Raw genomic sequence first — 22,443 nt, 5'->3', positions numbered from 1 at the left:
CTCCAGATGGCCACAAATATGTCTGTTCTTTGGTGAAAATATGTCCTCTAAAAACATATTCCTCATCCATAAATGCCGGTCGATTGGTTCCGAGGGTTCAAAGTCCAGATCAGCAATAAAATCATCGGTGCTGTTTTCATCAGATCTCTTCCGTCACTTCCTGCTGAGCTCCTCCGCTATAGTCGTCTTCCTCCATGATTTAAAGTTCTGGAAAAGTCCCATGATGCATTGCGACACTCCCGCATGTATTCTGATCATGATTCTGATGCATTTCATTGGCCAAGAGACCGAAAATAGGTGGGAAAAAATACAAATACTACAAAATGACATATCCGCTGTCCCGGCCTTAATGGTAGAGTGACGCAACAGCGATCCCGGTTTTAATGGTAGAAATGTGGTAATGCTTTCCCGGCGTCAATGGGTTAAGGACCGGTGTAATATGGTCCAGTTTCCTGGTGTTTGTGAGGACTCTGGCTGCAGCGTTCTGGATCAGCTGCAGCTGCCTGATTGATTTTTTGTTAAGACCTGTGAAGATGCCATTGCAATAAGCTGTATAACCAAAGGCCACTTAAATGTTATTGGTCAGTACTACATGGACTAAAAAAGGAAACCAGAACACTTCAGATACCAAAATCTTGTACCGCATTCATATGCAGAATCTGTTCACTGAGATTAACCCATTGAGGCCTGAAAAATCGCTGGACGATTTTAAAATAAACCTCTAATTTTCTGGAAATTCTGGAAAAAAAAGTGTCAACTCTTCTACTAAATAATAGATTTTTCAGCCTCTGTAGCAGATAGAAATGAAATTCAAAAAGTATTTGAGAGCTTATACAAATACTACAAAACGACGTATACGCTTTCCAGGCTTCAATGGGTTAAACGTGTCCTCCTGTCTCTCCATCTCTCTCTTCTTCTTCCTCCTCTCTTCTTCAGGTCGTGGGACGAGTTCCACGACTGTGCTAACGTGGCGATGGCCGGCTGTCCAGATGAAGCGGCAGCTGTCTGGGAATCTCTCCGCCAGGAATCCAAGAAGATGCAGTTCTCCGGAAACCTGTACGACATGTGCTCCAACCGCAACAACCACCCAGTGGCCTCGGTGTCCCCGCACGGCTCGCCCAACCAGGAGGAGATCAACCAGGAGTCTCTAAGAGGAGGCGCTGATCATGCGGCAGGCTGCCTCCATCTTCTCATGCTACTTTCTCCTCTGCTGCTGCTGCTGTTGTTTTGGATATAGTTACCCCCCCAAAGAAATGGGACTAGTGTGAATAGATATAAACTTTGTGTATTTTTTTTTTCTTTCACAAGTCCATAAACTTTCCACTGTTTTTCTTTTCCTCTGCTCTGCCAGGGGTTGAATATTTTAACTGCATGTTCAGAGGCCCGACAGTCTTTTTGATAACGTATCTTTAAACTGCCTGTGCCGTTTCATGCATATTCTCTGCCTTTTAATTAGTCTCTCTGTTGGAAACACACAGAATTCATACAGAGATGCACAAAATATACAAACAGACCTGCAAAAACATACACATACAGTACAGATACATACAGCAGCCTCATGCTATCTGACTTTATCCCCTATCCCCCTGCATAGAGATTATGTAGATAGTATGCACCTGTATATGTTGGTCCCAGGGGAGTTCATCTTCCTGTGAGTGTAATTAGAGATACATAATAACACCCTACTTGATTAACCTGAAAGCTAAGTGATGAAGTGGCCAGATGTCATGTATCTCATTCATTTATCAGCTTCCTGTATGAAGCATTGGATAATTATGTAAATATAACATACCTGGCTCTGGACCTATACACTGTAAAAAAAGGTTTGTAGAAATAACAGTAAAACTCTGTCAAATACATCAGAAATAGGGCATAAAATGAAAAATTGTATGTCACCGTATTAGACACTTTTAATTACCGTAAATCAAAGAATATCGCAAAACTTCTGGGAATGCTTGCATGCATAGCTAAAATGAAGTCAGCCAATCAAAAACAGACAATCAGACAGGTTTTGAACAAAGCGTCAAGATTAGCTGAACTTTAATTTGTTGAAGAAAACAAAAGTTATTTAAAAAATTACCTAAAATACCCAAAATGTATCATTTTGCAGACCAACTCCATGGTTCAAATATAATCTGTGTACACTGTAAAAAATGTTTGTAGAAATAACAGTAAAACTCTGTCAAATACATCAGAAATAGGGCATAAAATGAAAAATTGTATATCACCGTATTAGACACTTTTAATTACCGTAAATCAAAGAATAGCGCAAAACTTTTACTTTTTTCTGTCATAAACTGGAAGAAACACACAGGTTTTAGGTAAAATATAACATTTTCATGCAAAATTTATGGAGAAATACCATGATGTGTGAATGAATGAGACAATTACCCTAAAAATAACAGGATTATTCAGACTAAATTACAGTTTTTGCTGATATTTCCATTTAAATTTGGAATAGAAAATCCACTCACTGTAATTTTTACGGTGAAGTTCTGGCAACCACAGCTGCCGGTATTTTACCGTAAATTAAACAGATTATTTTTTACAGTGTACTTCACAGTTTGACTCAAGTGCTGTGCTCTTTACCTTTCCATCTCTGAACGATGTCTTTGTTTAATCACATGTTTCTGGAAGCGACAACAACGACCAGCAAATGATAAAAAAGGGGACATTTTTATTTTTTGGTTCATGGATTCCTAAGATGTTTAACCCTTTGATGCACAACATATGGACAACCCTTCTAATACACAACATGGGTCAAAAAGGACTCATTCATCCAAATTTGATTTAAAATGAAATTACCTGCTATAATAACAGTAATTTGTTTCAAATAGTTACTTTCCACACTCATATATTTTGTCACACATGCAGTGTATCTGGTAGGTTTTCACAGCACTTTAGTTTTTCCACATTTTTTCATGTTTCAGCCTTATTCCAAAATGTATTAAATTCATTTTTCCTTAAAGTTATACACACAATACCCCATAATGAAATGTTTGACCCATGTTGTGCATTAGAAGTGTAGTGATACAAAAAAGGTTTTCATTTAAAAACTAAGAAATGAAAACGAAAAGTGAGGATGTATGATGATCTAAAACAAGTTGATTTAGGAAAACCTGGAATACTGAATGATGAAATTAATTTATTGCAAAGATATAGAAAATTAAAAACTCAGTCGGGTCACTTTAGACCCATGTTGTGCATCAAAGGGTTAAGGAAAATGCTCTAAAATGTGACACCTGAAAGACAAAGAGAAAAGCAAAATCTTCCCCCGAAAAAAAAGCTGCAGCCACATACACTATGTGGTAAAAATTAGACACTTAACACAGTTAAAGACAGACTGGAATAAAAACACATTTTCAAAGTTCATATCCTGCACTAATTGCTCTGTTATGTTGCAATCTTGAATACATGAAAAAAAATACTTTAAGTTATTTGGGTGTCTTACTAACCCCTTACTAGCATCTTTACTGAACTGCACTTCAGTAATTAAATTGACAGAATTAGCAATTAGAGGCCCTCAATGGCTGATTCACCAAGGTGCATCAATTTGAAAACCAATAGGATTTTGTCACTGGAGGAGTGAATCACAAACTTGGAGCAAAATGTGATTCGATACAGCCCTAGAGTGAGTTCAGTCACCATAACCTTACTGATAGCATTTTTTCAAAAGAAAATAATTACTTTAGATCGGATTTAAAATGATGTTTTGCACAGAGGTGCTCAGAAACAGAGACAGAACAGAGAAACACCTCACAAAATGAATTTATGACAAGATATGTTTCATGTAAGGTGCGTGGACAAATCTGGACACGGCACATCATTTATATGCATTATACAGAGTCCGTCTCCATAATTAAACCAAATTTCCTATCAGACTTATAACTACGTACATCACAGAAGATTAAGATGCTCTAACTGACATTCTCCTGTGATTTTGATGGATTTAAGAGATTTAAACAAACAATAATGACCTTTCTTGTTTACAAGCAAAGCACAAATCTAGTGTGGAGATCAGTCTGGTTTCCTCAGAATAGGGTTTTGTTTTCTAATTCTAAATGATTCATAGAAACTAAACTTTGTCTCTCCCGGCAACCCTGCTTCAATAAAGTGTACCAGTGCTTTTGTCGTTTGGGGAATCACTAGAAAAACCCAAGGCCCAAGAACAAAAAATATGTATTATGACTGTGTTGACAGCTCTTCTGGAAAGTAGAAAGGAACTACTGGATACTCAAAATGTTTTCTTCCCTTCTTAGTTTGAACCTAATTCAAATATATCCCTGTAAATTGGCACTGGATGTACAGATTTGTACAGATTTTTCAGAAAATTGCTTCAGGGCGCAGCTTTGGATGGAAACAAGATAGTTGTTAGCTGCCTTAGAGAAACAACATCATTCAAGACATTCTGTAATATTAGTGTGATCACACTGGGAATAATGGCTCCTGCAGTTTGTCTTCATACTGAACGTGTATTGTTTCCCCATAGGATCATATAGGACCACAAACTGAATAAATTAAAGAGAATGAAGGAACATTTGCATACATTCAACCGCAGTGCTGAAAAATTGATGGCTGAATAATTTAACTAAAAGAACAAGTGGCATGTATGTATATATATATGTATATGTGTCTGTATATATATATATATATGTGTATATATATATGCATATATATATGTGTATATATATATGTATATATATATATATATATATATATATATATATTCCGTCAGAAATTTTTCGGAAACAGGTTTTTAAGTCAATATATATATATATATATATATATATATTGACTTAAAAACCTGTTTCCGAAAAATTTAAGGTTTTTAAGTCAATATATATATATATATATATATATATATATATATATATATATATATATATTGACTTAAAAACCTGTTTCCGAAAAATTTCTGAAGGAATATATAGATATATATATACATATATATATATATATATACACATATATATATATATACATACATATATATTAAAAACCTGTTTCCGAAAGATTTGTGATGCTGTGTGATTATTTGCAAAATCATTTTTGACATATATTTAATTAAAAAACTGTGCAAAGACAATTAATTTAATCTGCCCTAGTCTGTTTACCTGTGGAAGGCTCCAAACAGATGTTTTTTGGGAGCAACTTTTTAAAAACATGTTGCTGGCATCAAAATCAGAATGAGCATATACTTACAAAAATCCATGAAGTTAATGAGGTAAAGCTTTAAATATACTGTCGTTGTACAGTTTTCAATTGAATAAATGTAAAAACAAAACAAAAAACAAGCAAATACCACATTGTTTTATTCACACAGTGTCCCAACTTTTTGGGAATCAGTGTTGTAGATAAGAGACACATTTTTTCAGAGACAAAAATAATAATATACAGTACAGGCCAAAAGTTTGGACACACCTTCTCATTCAATGTGTTTCTCTTTATTTTCATGACTATTTACATTGTAGATTCTCACTGAAGGCATCAAAACTATGAATGAACACATATGGAATTATGTACTTAACAAAAAAGTGTGAAATAACTGAAAACATGTCTTGTATTTTAGATTCCTCAAAGTAACCACCCTTTGCTTACTAGAATATAAGACATGTTTTCAGTTATTTCACACTTTTTTGTGAAGTACATAATTCCACATGTGTTCATTAATAGTTTTGATGAATCTACAATGTCAATATATTTTCAAAATAAAACAATAAAAAGTATACAGTACAGGCCAAAAGTTTGGACACACCTTCTCATTCAATGCGTTTCCTTTATTTTCATGACTATTTACATTGTAGATTCATCAAAACTATTAATGAACACATGTGGAATTATGTACTTAACAAAAAAGTTATTTCACACTTTTTTGTTAAGTACATAATTCCACATGTGTTCATTAATAGTTTTGATGAATCTACAATGTAAATAGTCATGAAAATAAAGGAAACGCATTGAATGAGAAGGTGTGTCCAAACTTTTGGCCTGTACTGTACACTTTTTATTGTTTTATTTTGAAAATCAAGCAATGAACATTGCGTAAAAAGTCATGGATTTCTTATTTGCCAAATAAGCAGAAGTGCTTCCTCTGCAGCTGCAGCAGAAAATATGAGTTTTGAGTTGAATTTGAAGTTGTAGTGAAGTGGAGGGCCCACACTGCAAAAAAGCCAACTTGTATTTTTTGACCTAAAACAGTGATTTAAGTTGGTAAAACTTGGAAATATAAATTATTGACATTTAGGGCAAAAATGTAAGTTAGCACAACAAAGGAAGCCAGTTGTCTGCTCAAAAACAAGTTGGTGAGTTGTTGTTACTTATATCTTTAAGTTGGGGTTCACAACAAGGGACAATAGTTCTGGTAACTCTTATTTCTTTGTTGTGAAATGCAGGAAAGCGGTGAAATTCATTAGCGAAAGCTAGCGGCTAACTGATGCTAGCGGCTGACTGATGCTAGCGGCACTGCTTGTTACAGCTACAAGAGTAGCCATTAGCGTATCAATGCTAACTCAAAACTGTGGTCGCAACATTAGCTGACATTTTCATGTCATGAAAATAAAGGAAATGCATTGAATGAGAAGGTGTGTCCAAACTTTTGGCCTGTACTGTACACTTTTTATTGTTGTATTTTGAAAATCAAACAACGAACATTGCGTAAAAAGTCATGGATTTCTTATTTGCCGAATAAGCAGAAGCGCTTCCTCTGCAGCTGCAGCAGAAATATGAGTTTTGAGTTGAAATTGAAGTTGTAGTGAAGTGGAGTTGTTTTTATTTGGTGCTCGCCCAGGTATGAAATCCACTGAGGCTCCTCCTTGGCATCCTGCACTGTAGCCCTACAGTATGGGACCAATATGTTCTCCAGTCAGAATCACGAACCGCTCGCATGCCAAGTGTATTTCATGCTCCAGGAGCCGTAGTTTGGCCCTGCAGGCCTGCTGAAGCTGCTTGTTATTCTAAGTGGCTCTGGGCAACAGTTGTTTCTGTCTGGCCCAGGATCAGAAAAACTAGCAGATTAGAGACAGGCAGAGAGAGAGAGAGAGAGATGAGTACACCTGGAAAACAAACACCGTTCTGCCGAGTCGAAGTTTGAATCCACCTGTCTAGCAGCGAGTGTGTTTTACACAGGGGGGCTTTAGGTTGTAGGTTTACTTTTCTTTCTTCACCAAAAATAAATCAAAGCCGGGCTGACTTTAAAGAGTTATGCTCGAATGTGAAGTAGCACAAAACAAAATCCTCAAAGGCTGCAACAGTTCACACACTTTAGGAGAGTTGGAAATAAATAAAAATTGATAAGACAAAGACAGCCGCGGTTCACCTTAAGAACTTGATTGAGCCTGTGTACTTTGCCGGTGGCAAGTTCGTTAAATAAATAAAAAGGTTGAAATAAACATATTCACTTCGCAGTGTGTTCTGACCCTGAACTCCCATTATAGCTGCTGCTTTTATCGGTGTGGGCCTCACACAATGTCCACACTTTTAATTGAAATATTTTTTTATTCTTGTCATACACACAAATCTATATATCGACCTTGTAATGTTTCAAATGAACCCAGTAGCTATAAGGGTCTATTGTCACACTGCACTGTGGCAAATCTAAGTGGAAAGCTCAAGGAACTAAGCAGTAATAAAAAAGAGTGCTTTCAAAATGAGAAAAAAAAATACTGAGAAGGAATAAGAAGTTGCAGTTTTTTAGGGGAAGTTGCATGCTGTAATTAGTTGGCTTACCACTGGTAAGACCTTCCTCCACAGCACTGTGTCAGCACCAAGGATGTGTAAAGAGAATTGGCTACAGTGTTGGAGGCAGGGCCCTGTTCATTCCTATGAAAGCTGCTCAGTGGTGCATGGAGCCAAAAAGTTTAACTCGTTCACCCAGTTTGTGACGTTTGTAAAAAAACACATTCGCTGATTTACATACATTATTTTCCCAATGTTTGGCAAAAAGTGTTTTTGGGCCCAATAGCATCACACTCCAAAAAAAGCCAACTTGTATTTTTTGGCCTAAAACAGTGATTTAAGTTGGTAAAACTAGGAAATATAAATTATTGACATTTAGGGCAATAATGTAAGTTAGCACAACAAAGGAAGCCAGTTGTCTGCTCAAAAACAAGTTGATGAGTTGTTGTTACTTATATCTTTAAGTTGGGGTTCACAACAAGGGACAATAGTTCTGATAACTCTTATTTCTTTGTTGTGAAATGCGGGAAAGCGGTGAAATTCGCTCATTAGTGAAAGCTAGCGGCTAACTGATGCTAGCGGCTAACTGATGCTAGCGGTGCTGCTTGTTACAGCTACAAGAGTAGCCATTACCGTATCAATGCTAAGTCAAAATTGTGGTTGCAACATTAGCTGACATTTCATAGCGGCGTTACAAATCTATATATCGACCTTGTAATGTTTCAAATGAACCCAGTCGCTATAAGGGTCTATTGTCACACTGCACTGTGGCAAATCTAAGTGGAAAGCTCAAGGAACTAAGCAGTAATAAAGAGAGTGCTTTCAAAATGAGAAGAAAAAAAAATACTCCAATCAGCCCACAGCTATTTTTTTTACATAGGGGACTTCATTCAGAGATATGCTTGGATGGTTTAAAAAGGCTGCTGTAGTTCTGAACTTTAATTAAACTGACAGAATTAGCAATTAGAGGCCCTTAATGGCTGATTCACCAAGGTGCATCAATTTGAAAACCATCTCCGCAGAGCTCCAAAAGGAAGTTGTCACTGGAGGCAAAAATCTGAGTGAATCACAAAAATGGAGCTACGGAGTAGAATCTGATTGGGTGTGTTTGTACAAAATGCAGGCCTATAGTGAGTTCAGTCACCATAACCTCACTGATAGCATTGTTTTATAGGAAAATAACTGCTTCAGATTGGATTTTAAACTCTGTTTTTGCGCGGAGGTGCTCAGAAACACAGAGAGAAAAACCTCACAAAATGAATTTATGAGAAGATATGTTTCATGTAAGGTGTGTGGACAAATCTGATTTCAGAGTGGTTTTCAATAATACTGCAGGGTAAATGCAATGTTATTGACCAGAGCAGAGCAGGGAATTATTTTTCCAGCACTGTACGTCTCGCCGCCTCCAGCAACAGCTTGATGCTCTAACAAATGGGTTAAAGTGGACAGAAATAACTGCAGGAGAAATTGTAACATGCTCAGACTCGATATATCATTGTCACATTAATACAGTATATTGGCTGTTATTACTGTGAACTAATGGCTCAGAATATTAGTAGCCTCTATATTGCGTGGCTGTTAGTGCTGTTAGTATTCCTTCACATTTAGACGTTTTGTATGAACCCATTGCTTCATCTCACACCAAAGATGTTGCAGTGTCTCCGTCTTCAGCAACACGTTTGCTCTTCCTCTACCAGAGACTATAAATTAGGAACCTGGTCTCACAGGAATCCGTGAAATAGCCACGGATTCGCTTAACTCAAAATCTGTGGAATAGCCATGGAATCACTCAAATTTCCGTGAAACTGACACGGATTTCGCTACAATGCAAGTTAATGACAGTCATATCCCGTGGCTATTCCAACACACAAAGTGATTATGTACATTCACTGAGTGAATATTTAGAAAATAAAACATATATTTCTCGCTAGAAATGTGATCAAAATCCATTTTTATGCAGAAACTAAGTCAAAATATAGATTTTTTTCACTAAAAATGAGAGAACTGTCCGCCATGTTTTTCGTTCCGACCGCCGGAACCTTGAAAGTCACGTGACTTGGAACAAACCAATAGGAACAAATATCCATGGGATATGACATATGACATGTCATTAACTTGCATTGTAGCGAAATCCGTGTCAGTTTCACGGAAACTTGAGTCATATCCCGTGGCTATTCCATGGATATTTTTTCCTATTGGTTTGTTCCAAGTCACGTGACTTTCAAGGTCCCGGCGGTCAGAACAAAAAACATGGCGGACAGTTCTCTCATTTCTAGTGAAAAAATCAATATTTTGACTTAATTTCTGCATAAAAATGGATTTTGATCACATTTCTAGTGAGAAATATATGTTTTATTTTCTAAATCTTCACTCAGTGAATGTACATAATCACTTTGTATGTTGGAATAGCCACGGGATATGACTGTCATTAACTTGCATTGTAGCGAAATCCGTGTCAGTTTCACAGAAATTTGAGTGATTCCGTGGCTATTCCACGGATTTTGAGTTAAGCGAATCCGTGGCTATTTCACGGATTCCTGTGAGACCAGTTTGAAATATGTTAACGGTGGGGGGTTTGATAGCATTTTGTTGTATCCAAATCCTTCAAAACCTTAAAATAAGTAAGACACCACCTTACATTGACTAGAATTGTTAGGTTTCCCATGAAATGCTGTCTGTTTATGTTGCCTCTGGCTAGTTTTGACGCAGCAGACTCTGTGTCCTAGCTTTATTTAACTTCTTTAGTCATGTTCTAGATCAGGGGTGGGCAACCTGGGGCTCTGGACCCACATGTGGCTCTTCAGGCCATCTGCAGTGGCTCCATGTACACTGTAACAAATTGCTGTAAGAAAACAGCCAAATTGTGACAGTAACATACTGTTTTCCATTAAAAAGGTATTATACTGTAGAAAACAATGCATTCTGGGCAATATTTGTAGGTAGCTTACCATTATATATATATATATATATATATATATATATATATATATATATATATATATTTTTTTTTTTTTTTTTTTTTTTGGGATCTGGAAGACAGACGCTCTTCTAGTTTAATGTCACAGGGCAGATAACTTAATTTTGCTCCATATATATAATATTGTTGCACCATGCTGTTAAACTCCACAGCAATGGTCTTTATTGTTTGCTTGTAATTATCGTAACTCTTTAAAGTAATTTACACATATCAAAGAAATGCATTAAAGAGATATTTTGGGATTTAAGCAATGCCTTTTCAAAAGTTAGATGAGAAGATGATGCCACTCTCTGTGTCTTAATCTCATAAATATCCTGTTTGTTTAATCTTAAAAAAAATAAAATAATAATAATAACGTGAGAAGGAATAAGAAGTTGCAGTTTTTTAGGGGAAGTTGCATGCTGTAATTAGTTGGCTTACCACTGGTAAGACCTTCCTCCACAGCACCAAGGATGTGTAAAGAGAATTGGCTACAGTGTTGGAGGCAGGGCTCTGTTCATTCCTATGAAAGCTGCTCAGTGGTGCATGAAGCCAAAAAGTTTGACTCGTTCACCCAGTTTGTGACGTTTGTAAAAAAAACATATTCGCTGATTTACATACATTTTTTCCCAATGTTTGGCAAAAAGTGTTTTTGGGCCCAATAGCATCACACTGCAAAAAAGCCAACTTGTATTTTTTGGCCTAAAACAGTGATTTAAGTTGGTAAAACTAAATTAGTGACATTTAGGGCAATAATGTAAGTTAGCACAACAAAGGAAGCCAGTTGTCTGCTCAAAAACAAGTTGGTGAGTTGTTGTTACTTATATCTTTAAGTTGGGGTTCACAACAAGGGACAATAGTTCTGATAACTCTTATTTCTTTGTTGTGAAATGCGGGAAAGCGGTGAAATTGGCTCATTAGCGAAAGCTAGCGGCTAACTGATGCTAGCGGCGCTGTTTGTTACAGCTACAAGAGTAGCCATTAGCGTATCAATGCTAACTCAAAATTGTGGTCGCAACATTACCTGACATTTCATAGCAGCACTACAATCGTGTTGACTTGACAAAAATCTGAATTCAGAGTTGAGTAAACTCAAAAACAAAACTTAAAATATTTAGTTTGATTGTCCAACTTGAAATTTTATCGAAGTTTGTTGCCTTGAAATTTTGAGTTCAACCAACTTTTCTTTTTTTGCAGTGCACATGATGGACCCGGAAATTGTAATTCCACAATTTGGCCACTATGGCAAATTTATTCCCAAAATTGATGCTATTTCTGGGGTTTGGTCAGTGCCGGAAAAAGGCCTGGCTGCCCCCATTACCATTCTGCTGACTAGCTTACCGCTAACTGCTTTACTGCTGCTTCTGGTTTTTAGGTGTACTTAACCGCATAAACCTGAGAGTTGCATTAATTTTTCTCATCCAACCCTCAAAAATAAAATAAATTATATTTTCTTCTTCCTTCTTTCGTTCAGAAATGAAAAGAAACGGAGAGCGAGGGAAGAGATAAGACGATGCACGAAGCATCACGTCTGCTAACCAGCTCAGACTCAACAGCACTTTAAGCCAGCAACTTTGAGTATAAATGAGTTACACTGGGAGAAATGTGACAGATGGCAATAGTGAAAAATATATGAGGTTTTGACCTGAGCTTTAAGTGGAACAGCAAGGATCAGGCTAAAGACAAGACAGACAGAGAAACTCACCTGGGTACCGCATTCATATACTCGTCTGTAGTAAGAGGATGCAGGCACAGCTGTGTTTTCAAGTTCAAACCTGAGGCCTGCCAGTTTTAATTACTGATAAGACAAAAGAGAAATTACTCAAGGCTGAAAACTTGGGAAAGCGAAGTACAAGATAAGTGTGGCAATGACCTATGTACATCATTAAAGATGCATTTTGTGAAGATTGAGAGCGATGATAGAAAATAATTTTTGCCTTTTTCCCTTATCGTAATTTTACTGCTAATGTAGAGGGAGAAGGGAGAAGTCAAATGCATTTGAATTCTTTCTCTGATGGTTGCGCACACACACACACACACACACACACACACACACACACACACACACAGCTCAAATAAATTAAAACAGCTATTTCTAAATATGAAAAATCAAATCACTGTTTTATGACAGGAAACAGAAAGAATGACAATGAGTTAGGTCACATCACTGTGTATAGTGTGAATAATTACAGCTCTATGAATATCAGTGTATATAGCAGTAATATATTTCATATGTATATAGACAGTATCATATATGCCCTGCAAGTGCTACTTTTAAAGCTTTAATCATTTCTGTTAGTTGTGCTTTACACCCTGTCTGTGTTATTCGTAGCTCCATGATGCTCTGTGCTAGCTATGGTGTGACTTCCTGTTATTTGTGTCATTGAAGTGGAGTCAGCAAGAGTTACAGATATGCTACATATAATGAGAAATAAATATTGTGGGGAACCACCTTAGAGTTAGTAATGTGACCTTACCTCTGCCTTTGACGACCAAGGGACGGTAAAATTATGTGAACAAGTGGCTAGGGGAGCGGGTCTATGGCTACGTTCAGACAGCAGGGCTTAATGCTCAATTCAGATTTTTTTGTGGAATGCGATTTGTTTTGCAAGGTCGTTCACATTTCCAATTAAATGCGAGTTGTATGTGATCTCCAGTGTGAACTTTAAACGTACCAAAAGTGTCCCCCATGCGCATTGGAGGACACGACGACGTCACACGTAGCGAGCGGGCTCAGTGTTGACGGAAGTAGCGGAAAACGTGGCCGCGAGCAGTAAAGCCTGATTTCCACCGGGCGCGTTACAGCCGTATGGTCAGGATTATCGCGTGTTCTCGTTATCTCGCGTGTATACGACCGGCTCGCTATGCTGCCGTGCCGCGGCTGTAACGCGCCCGGTGTGAATTGACGCTGGGCAGAAGACGGAGCAAAACCGCGGTGGAGCCGTTCCGCGGCTGTAACGCGCCCGGTGGAAATCCCCAGTCAGTCTATGTATGAATGCGACCTGGCCGTTCAGACTGGAGTCGCATGTCAAAAGATCAGATATGTATCGGTTTTAGGACCACATATTCAAGTGGCCTGGATCGCATTTGAAAAAATCGGATCTGTGTCGTTCAGACTGTCATTAAAAGATCAGATGCAGGTCGCATAGGGGCGAAAAAATCGGATTTGGGTCACTTCAGGCTGCAGTCTGAATGTAGCCTATATGTTCCCCGGGTCCTATGTTCCCCTCTTTGTATGAGACTGGGGAACATAGGAACCTTTTTCTCCGCTTTTCCCAAAAAGGGTCATATGTTCCCGGGTCTGTTACTTTTTCCACCATTACTGCCAAATTATATGGCAAATAGGCCTATGTAGGCCATTGACGTGCATATGCAAATAACCTAACCCTAACCAAGGTTATAATAGTTTTTGATTTTTCATTAGTTTTAGTTTTAATTTCGTTGTCATTTTTGTTTTTAAATTCAGTTAGTTTTAGAGTGAGTTTGTAATTTTTATTAGTTTTTATTTTTTGGAAAATGCTTAGTTTTAATTAATTTTCGTGTTAGTTTTAGTTTTTTTGTAATGGGGTATTTGTTGGGTTTCGAGATTCAGAAAGGTCCCGATAAATTTTGCTTTTATTTCCTTTGTCTGATCCATCTCAGCCCCAATAAGTTTATTAAGTCATAAAACCAGATAGATGAAATAGATTTCATGTCAACCAAAAAGGTTTCCGTATGAAAAAAAGTTGACAAGAAGGAAAACTAAGGACATTTTCACTATAATTTTAGTTAGTTTTAGTTAGTTTTGTAACCACAAAATACAGTTTCAGTTAGTTATCGTTTTTTTTAAAACTCTCATTTTTATTTTTATTTCAGTTAACGAAAATGTTTTTTCAATTCTAGTTTTCGTTATTTCGTTAGTTTTCGTTAACTATAATAACCTTGACCCTAACCCAACCCTAAAAGGAAAAAGCTAAGCCTCGATGCAAGACAATAAAATGATTAGGGGCGGGAATATACAAACAGGAGTAATCCTAGATTTAAAAAGCCAAAAAACGAACTGCAAAGTAACCAGAAAGTAGCTGCTGTGCAAATTTAAGTTTTGGGCTTCTTGAGCTAAGGTGGGCCATGTGACGGTAGGCCTGCTGGCCTTGCTGAGAGTCTACCGTAAAGACTGATAGATTGCGGGGAACATAGGATCCTTTTCCAGAAAAAGGGTCCTATGCTCCCCGGTCAACCTGGTCTCACAGAAATCCGTGAAATAGCCACGGATTTTCTTAACTCAAAATCCGTGGAACAGCCATGGAATCACTCAAATTTCCGTGAAATTGACACGTCCAAGTCACGTGACTTTCAAGGTTCCGGCGGTCGGAACGAAAAACATGGCGGACAGTTCTCTCATTTTTAGTGAAAAAATCAATATTTTGACTTTGTTTCTGCATAAAAATGGATTTTGATTACATTTCTAGCGAGAAATATATGTTTTATTTTCTAAATATTCACTCAGTGAATGTACATAATCACTTTGTGGCGAAGATCTCGCCAGAAAAAGACGATCCACTGTGTTTTATTTTGAAATCTGTTTTATTTTGTAATCTACCGCGATCCTACCGGATGTGGTGCCCGGTATGTATTGCTACAGGGGAACATAGGACCCTTTTTTCTAAAAAAAAGTGGGAACATAGGGATGACCCTGTGGCAGGGCTAGCTCAACGTTAGCTAAAATGCTATACTGCTCATGGCTGCACTGTATCGTACCGCTAGCTCTCGCAAAACTGTTCAGTTAGCAGTGGAAACATTTTTTAGACCACCTTATTCTCTAATTTATTGTTCATTTTAATGCCTGGTACAACTAAAGGTACATTTGTTTGGACAAATATAATGATAACAACAAAGCAGCTCTTTATTTAAACTCTTATGAGTTATTTTTTGTTATTATATTTGTCCGGACAAGAAAGCAACTGAAAAGTAACTAAAGCTTACAATACCTGAACTCATAATCTCTCATCTCTGTTTAGTTGTTTTCTTCTGTATTTTGTGTTTGTGTGTGTCTAATTTCCTGTCATGTTAAGCGACTTTGAGTAAAAAATTTAATGTATTATTATTATTATTATTATTAAAGCTGTCAGCTAAATATAGTGGAGTAAAAAGTACAATACTTGCCTCAAAATGTAGTGAAGTAGAAGTATAAAATGACAAAAATAAATACTGGAAATACTCAAGTAAAGTACAAGTACCTCAAAATTGTACTTAAGTACAGTACTCGAGTAAATGTACTTGGTTACATACCACCACCGTCTGTGGTAAACAAAAGCTTACAAGATTTTTATGATTTGTTGTACGATATAAGATGTGTCAGTAAATATCCTCTTTGTGAACTTTAAACCATTCCATGTGTTAAAAAGGTTGCTCACAAGTTGTTAAACGATTACAGAGTAATTGCAGACAGTATCATTATTTATTTAAAGCCGTTTAAGAACATTATCTTAATGAACCAAACATGTCATGAACTGTTGTTTGCCACCAATCTTTTTTCTTTTGCTTTTTTTTGGTTGTTACAATAAATCCAATGGAAAAATACAATTTTCCTTTTTTTCGAGGTAACCAGGGCGATGCTATTTTCAAGGCTGGGCAACAAAAATGTGTCATCCATGCAGCACTCTATTACACATAAGCCCTTTGAAAAAGTGGCATGGTTAGTGTAGACATGTCTATAAAAACAGCAGGACAAAAAGGGTTGAATACTTTTTTTTTAATTTTATGGATATGGACAAAACAAAAGTCACTTGCAAATTTGAAGTAGGGAGCTTTAGTTTTTTCTTTGCTTAAGAAGTAGCTTTTGAGCTCTGTTAAAATAACAAAGGAACAAATTTGACTTGAAATATAGAAAGTAATCCCCAGAGACTTGCTTCATTTTTCTCAAAAAAGCAATCAAAGAAATGAAAGATTCCACTGAGTTACAGAAGCTAATGGAACAGAGGCCAGATTGAATGTTACGTCATGACTTCTGCTCTCTATAATCCACACACGGTATCGTGGGGCTACGAAGCAGAATGCACTTACTGTGTTGTTTAAAATGAGTCTTACGGGAAGTTAAAATCCTGTCACGTGCTGGATTTCCACCTTAAATTGTTTCAAAAAGCAGCTTATCATAAAGTCCATGCAGAAATGTAACTCGACTCTCCTTTCCTGTCCTTACTATGTTGTTGTCTTTGTACTGCAGGTGGTGATTTGCTGTGTTAAAGATTGTGTGCAAGTGTGAGAGAGAGACAAAGAGAGATCAAATATCTCACTGTGGTGTAAATTAGCTTGTGGAATTAATCACTCATCCACACAACATGTTGTACATTTCATTGTTGCTGATTAAAAATGCTCTTCTCCGCCACTTTCCAATCCCAACTCCCACTTTGTTTGTAGAAATAGCATGCAGTGCTGAGCTTTCTTTGCTTTTCTTTTTTATGTGTGAGAAAAATGGACTGACGTATGATCCTGTGACATTTACGTTGACTCTTTACAAACATCACACAACCTATACAAAGAGAGTGCTTTCCTATAAATATACATCCAGGCTGGCTTTAAAGTGGTGCTTCTGTTGCTGCTTTGGGCTTCCCATCAAACAGAATGGAGATCCAAACATCTGGGATCATGGATGGACATTGCCAGGGATGAAAGCAACAGAAGCTCTTTGCACATACAGATCACATAGCTGTATTTTTCTGTGGACAGTCACAAAAAGCTCTGTATTGTATACATCAGCGCATACAGGCAAACTTGCTGTAAATGCAGCATTTCCCTCATTTTAAAAAGAACTTTTGGTGAAGATTTGCTGTATTTGTCCTTGGCTGTCTTTCGTAAATGTCTGCTTGTCTCTCCGAAATTTTTCCTCTTTCATGTCCCATCTCTCTGCTCCTCTTACAGGTATTTTCTCTGTCTGTCTGTCTCTCCATCCATATGTAGTAGGTTTTGCTACCTTTATATAAAATCATTAAACTGGTGCTGACTGACAGACTGCTAAATTGAGTTTGTTCATATTGCTTTATTGCTAATGCTCGAATGAATTATTCTGGGGAGGGGATTAAGTGCTTGGGGTGAAAACAAGGTGACATATACTTAAGGAAATGAAAAAAAAAATGGTAGAAATAGTTTCATGGAGAATTTTACCTGATGTACTGTCACAATGGTTGAAACTCCAGTAAAGGCTGCATGTGGTTCATGACCAGGTCTTAGTATTTGGAGGAATATTGTGTTTTTGAAGCTGTGTGTACAGCGAGTCCTTACAACAGGATTACTTCCAATAGAATTCATATTTGTCCTCCACTATCAAAACCTCTTCACTGTGAAAACAAGGCCAAGTATGGAAGTTCATTTAAAGTATTGAAAGAGCCCAAGAAAAATTCAAACAGAAAATATCTGCAAGTCAACATTGGAGAGCAAGGACAAATCGGTGGCACACAACGAGTTTTAAAGTGAAAGCAAAGGCCAGAATCATGACATTCGAGATTTGATCCTTGACAGAAAAAAAAAGTGTTGTTACATTCATCAATGCGGTAAATAGAGATTTCTTTGCTTGGTTTCTTCAAAGCTGTGTGCTCTCAGTTTCAGCAGTGTGTGTCTTTGTATGCAAATTTAAGTGTGACAAGGGTAAAATTCTTGGATTAAACAAAAAGTGGCAGCCATCTATTCAAGGCATGACTCTGGTTAATTGCTGGGATCTGGGAATGCTTGCATGCATAGCTAAAATGAAGTCAGCCAATCAAAAACAGACAATCAGACAGGTTTTGAACAAAGCGTCCAGATTAGCTGAACTTTAATTTGTTGAAGAAAACAAAGGTTATTTAAAAAATTACCTAAAATACCCAAAATGTATCATTTTGCAGACCAACTCTATGGTTCAAATATAATCTGTATACACTGTAAAAAATGTTTGTAGAAATAATAGTAAAACACTGTCAAATACATCAGAAATAGGGCGTAAAATGAAAAATTGTATATCACCGTATTAGACACTTTTAATTACCGTAAATCAAAGAATAGCACAAAACTTTTACTTTTACTGTCATAAACTGGAAGAAACACACAGTTTTGCTGTAAAAATATAACATTTTCATGCAAAATTTATGGAGAAATACCATGATGTGTGAATGAATGACATAATAACCCAAAAAAATAACAGGATTATTCAGTCTAAATGAATTTTTTGCTGATATTTACACTAAATTTAGAATAGAAAACCCACTCACTGTCATTTTTACGGTGAGGTTCTGGCAACCACAGCTGCCGGTATTTTTCCGTAAATTAAACAGATTATTTTTTACAGTGTATACCGTAAGTACAGTAAAATGTGTGCAAAGTTTTTCTGTGAAATGTTGTTCACATGAATTTTCCCTGTCAGGAACACATTTTTCTGATTATTTTAACAGCACATGAATGCAGCAAAAAAATGGGTAACACTTTACAATAACCAACTAAATAATGTTTATAGATGGTTTGTAAACCAATTATTAACCATTTACAAAGTGCTATACATATTTAACTGTTAAATGTTTTCAACCAATTACTTAAAGGTATATGAATCGTTTCAAAATCATTAAAATACTTAATATGGTGTTAAAAATGTTATAATGAGTGCAACTAAAACTATGAACTATTCATTATTAATACTATTAATAACTTTTTATTATAATTTAATTGTTTGTTAATGTTAAAGTAACTATAAACTTACATTAATATACCATCTATTTGTCATTTATAAATGATTTAGTTAGTTAAACATTAATAAATGATGTATTTACCATTCTAAATGGCCTATATACGGTTTATAAATGATGTTTAAACGTTAATAAACTATCTGTTTACCATTTATAAATGAGGGTTATTGTAAAGTGTTACCAAAAAATGCCCTTTCTGGCATGGATAACACATGTGAGAATTAATTAATTAAATGTATCGGACCTTCTTCAAAGTTTAATGCTACTGACCAAGGTTATTATAGTCAACAAAAACTGAAAAAAAAGGAAATAATGAAAACTAGAATTGAAAAAACATTTTCATTAACTGAAATAAAAATAAAAATGAGTTTTTTAAACACGATAACTAACTGAAACTGTATTGTGAGGTTACAAAACTAACTAAAACTAACTAAAATTATAGTGAAAATGTCGTTAGTTTTCGTCTTTGTCAACTTCTCATACATAAACCTTTTTGGTTGATATGAAATCTATTTCATCCATCTGGTTTTATGACTTAATAAACTTATTGGGGCTGAGATGGATCAGACAAAGGAAAGAAAGGAAACATTTATTGTGACTTTTTTTTAATCTGGCACCCAACCAATACCCCATTACACTAAAAGTAATAAAAACTAAACTAAAACTAAGCATTTTCCAAAAAATAAAAACTAATTAAAACTAGCAAACTCACTCTAAAAACTAATTAAAACTAACTGAATTTGAAAACAAAAAATCACAACGAAATTAAAACCAAAACTAATGAAAAATCCAAAACTATTATAGCCTTGCCATTGACATTGTAATGCTTTTTTTGGTGATACATGGATTTTCCCAGCCAGGAACACATTTTTCTGATTATTCCAACAGCACATGACTGCAGCACAAATTCCCTTTCTGGCATTGATAACACGTGAGAATTAATTAATTAATTAAATGTATCTGGCCTGTTATACGGACCTTCTTCAAAGTTGAATGGGTTCTTCCTTACCCAGGCTACATCCTTATCATGCCACTGACATTGTAATGCTTTTTTGGTTGATACTGCTTTTACAAAGAGATACACTACCGGTCAAAAGTTTTAGAACACCCCAATTTTTCAATTTTTTATTGAAATTCAAGCAGTTCAAGTCAAATGAACAGCTTGAAAGGGTACAAAGGTAAGTGGTGAACTGCCAGAGGTAAATAAAAAAAGGTAAGCTTAACCAAAACTGAAAGATAATGTACATTTCAGAATTATACAAGTAGGCCTTTTTCAGGGAACAAGAAATGGGTTAACAACTTAACTCTATGGAGTCTTGGGCTATTTTGTCCATTTTTTAATTCTTTTCATGTCTTTGTAAGTCATTTTGTGTCTTTTTTTGGTCATTTTGTGTCTTTTTTGTCATTTTGTGTCTTTTTTTTGTCATTTTGTGTCTTTTTTTGTCATTTTGTTTCTTTTTTTAGTCATTTTGTGTCTTTTTTTGGTCATTTTGTTTCTTTTTTTAGTCATTTTGTGTCTTTTTTTGTATGATCTGAACTGTGTGTGTGTGAGATTCTGTTCAGTGAGCGGGGCTCGCGGACAACATGCATGTTAAATTGGGGGTCGCGACTCAAAAAGGTTGGGAACCACTGAAGTAAAGTACAAGAACCTCAAAATTGTACTTAAGTACAATACTAAATTACTTTCAACCAATGCATGAAACGACTACAAAAAGACACAAACAACAACAAAAAGAAGAAAAAACCTACAAAGAAACTCACGACGACTATGATAAGAGGCAAAAACAACTACAAAGAAACACAAAATTACTTCAAAAAAAGCTTACTTTTCAAAAAAAGTGAATCTTGTCATCTGACTCTCAGCCAGAAAACAAATAAGCTGTATATATCTCACATTTCACTTAAAATAATGTGTCCTGATGATGATGATACAGAGAATAATTCAGATTATACCACAGATTTGTGCAGACTTGATTGCACAAAATGTCTCTAAAAGTTTTTTCCTTGTGACATTTCATGACTCTAGATTAAAGCACCATCCGGCAGCTCAGCATGTTTGCAGCTCCAAATGGCTGCAAGAGATAAGTGTTTGAACATTTTAAACTTCAATACCCAGAAATCCTTTAAGGTGACATCAGTAGGTCGTCTGTGATGCTTTATACTAAAGAGGGAAGCAAAGCAATGACAGCGCGAAAGGTCTGCTGAGTGCAGCTTTTCTGGGCAGAGTGCTGCTCTCTCTGCTTTGTGGGAGTCGGGTTGGATTTCACTCTTAAATTTTGGATTTTTCATTTCCTGTGGCCAGAAAAGTCAACACATCCAACAGCACGGTTTATGTGGAAAGACAAAAGGAATCAAACTTCTTTGTTGCAGCCACACTTCATGATTTATTCTCATAAATAAGGAATATTGGTAACACTTTCTATGAAGACTACATCTATAGTGCATTATGAGCGCATTCATAGTGAATTATAATGCTCATTATAATCAATCATAATGCATTATGACTGCACTCATAAACACATATAAAGCTTCATGATGCACTATATCAACAGTTATAAATATAGCTTATAATGACTTATAAATCCAAGTGTCTTATGAGTGCTCTTGACTGGTTATAAACTACAGGCTGACTGATGAGGCTTATAATACATTACAACTACTCATCATTTATTCATACTTATGGCATCCTATGAGTCCTTATAACAATTGATTGTTGAGGTGTGTGTATAGAGGGGTATGAGTAGTTGTAATGTATTATAAGCCTCATCAGTCAGCCTGTAGTTTATAACCAGTCAAGAGCACTCATAAGACACTTGGATTTATAAGTCATTATAAGCTATATTTATAACTGTTGATATAGTGCATCATGAAGCTTTATATGTGTTTATGAGTGCAGTCATAATGCATTATGATTGATTATAATGAGCATTATAATTCACTATGAATGCGCTCATAATGCACTATAGATGTAGTCTTCATAGAAAGCGTTACCGGAATATTTGTGACTTTAAATTGTGTCGGGGGGCAGAGGTTTTTTGTGGTTGAATTTGGAGGTCTCATTGCTCCGCTCAGCATCAAAGAGTTCTGGCTCAACATGTTTGGATTAAAGCAAAAGAAAGTAACTTA

General features: G+C 36.1%; 1 protein-coding gene across 2 annotated transcripts in view; it reads left to right on the top strand.

The window, feature by feature from the left end:
* Positions 1 to 3,223, top strand: part of nrn1la (neuritin 1-like a) — a 123,627-nt gene extending 120,404 nt beyond the window's left edge. For both annotated transcript variants that reach the window (XM_059334387.1, XM_059334388.1), the window contains exon 3: positions 937 to 3,223. In XM_059334387.1, the coding sequence (XP_059190370.1) occupies positions 937 to 1,237 (301 nt within the window). In that variant the 3' untranslated portion in view covers positions 1,238 to 3,223. The remainder of the gene's footprint in view (positions 1 to 936) is intronic.
* The last annotated feature ends 19,220 nt before the right edge of the window (positions 3,224 to 22,443 follow it).

Source organism: Centropristis striata, chromosome 6 (assembly GCF_030273125.1).
Source record: "Centropristis striata isolate RG_2023a ecotype Rhode Island chromosome 6, C.striata_1.0, whole genome shotgun sequence".
Lineage (NCBI taxonomy): Eukaryota > Metazoa > Chordata > Actinopteri > Perciformes > Serranidae > Centropristis > Centropristis striata.
Note: the sequence above shows the minus strand (reverse complement) of the source record. Positions and strands in the feature narration are given on the sequence as shown.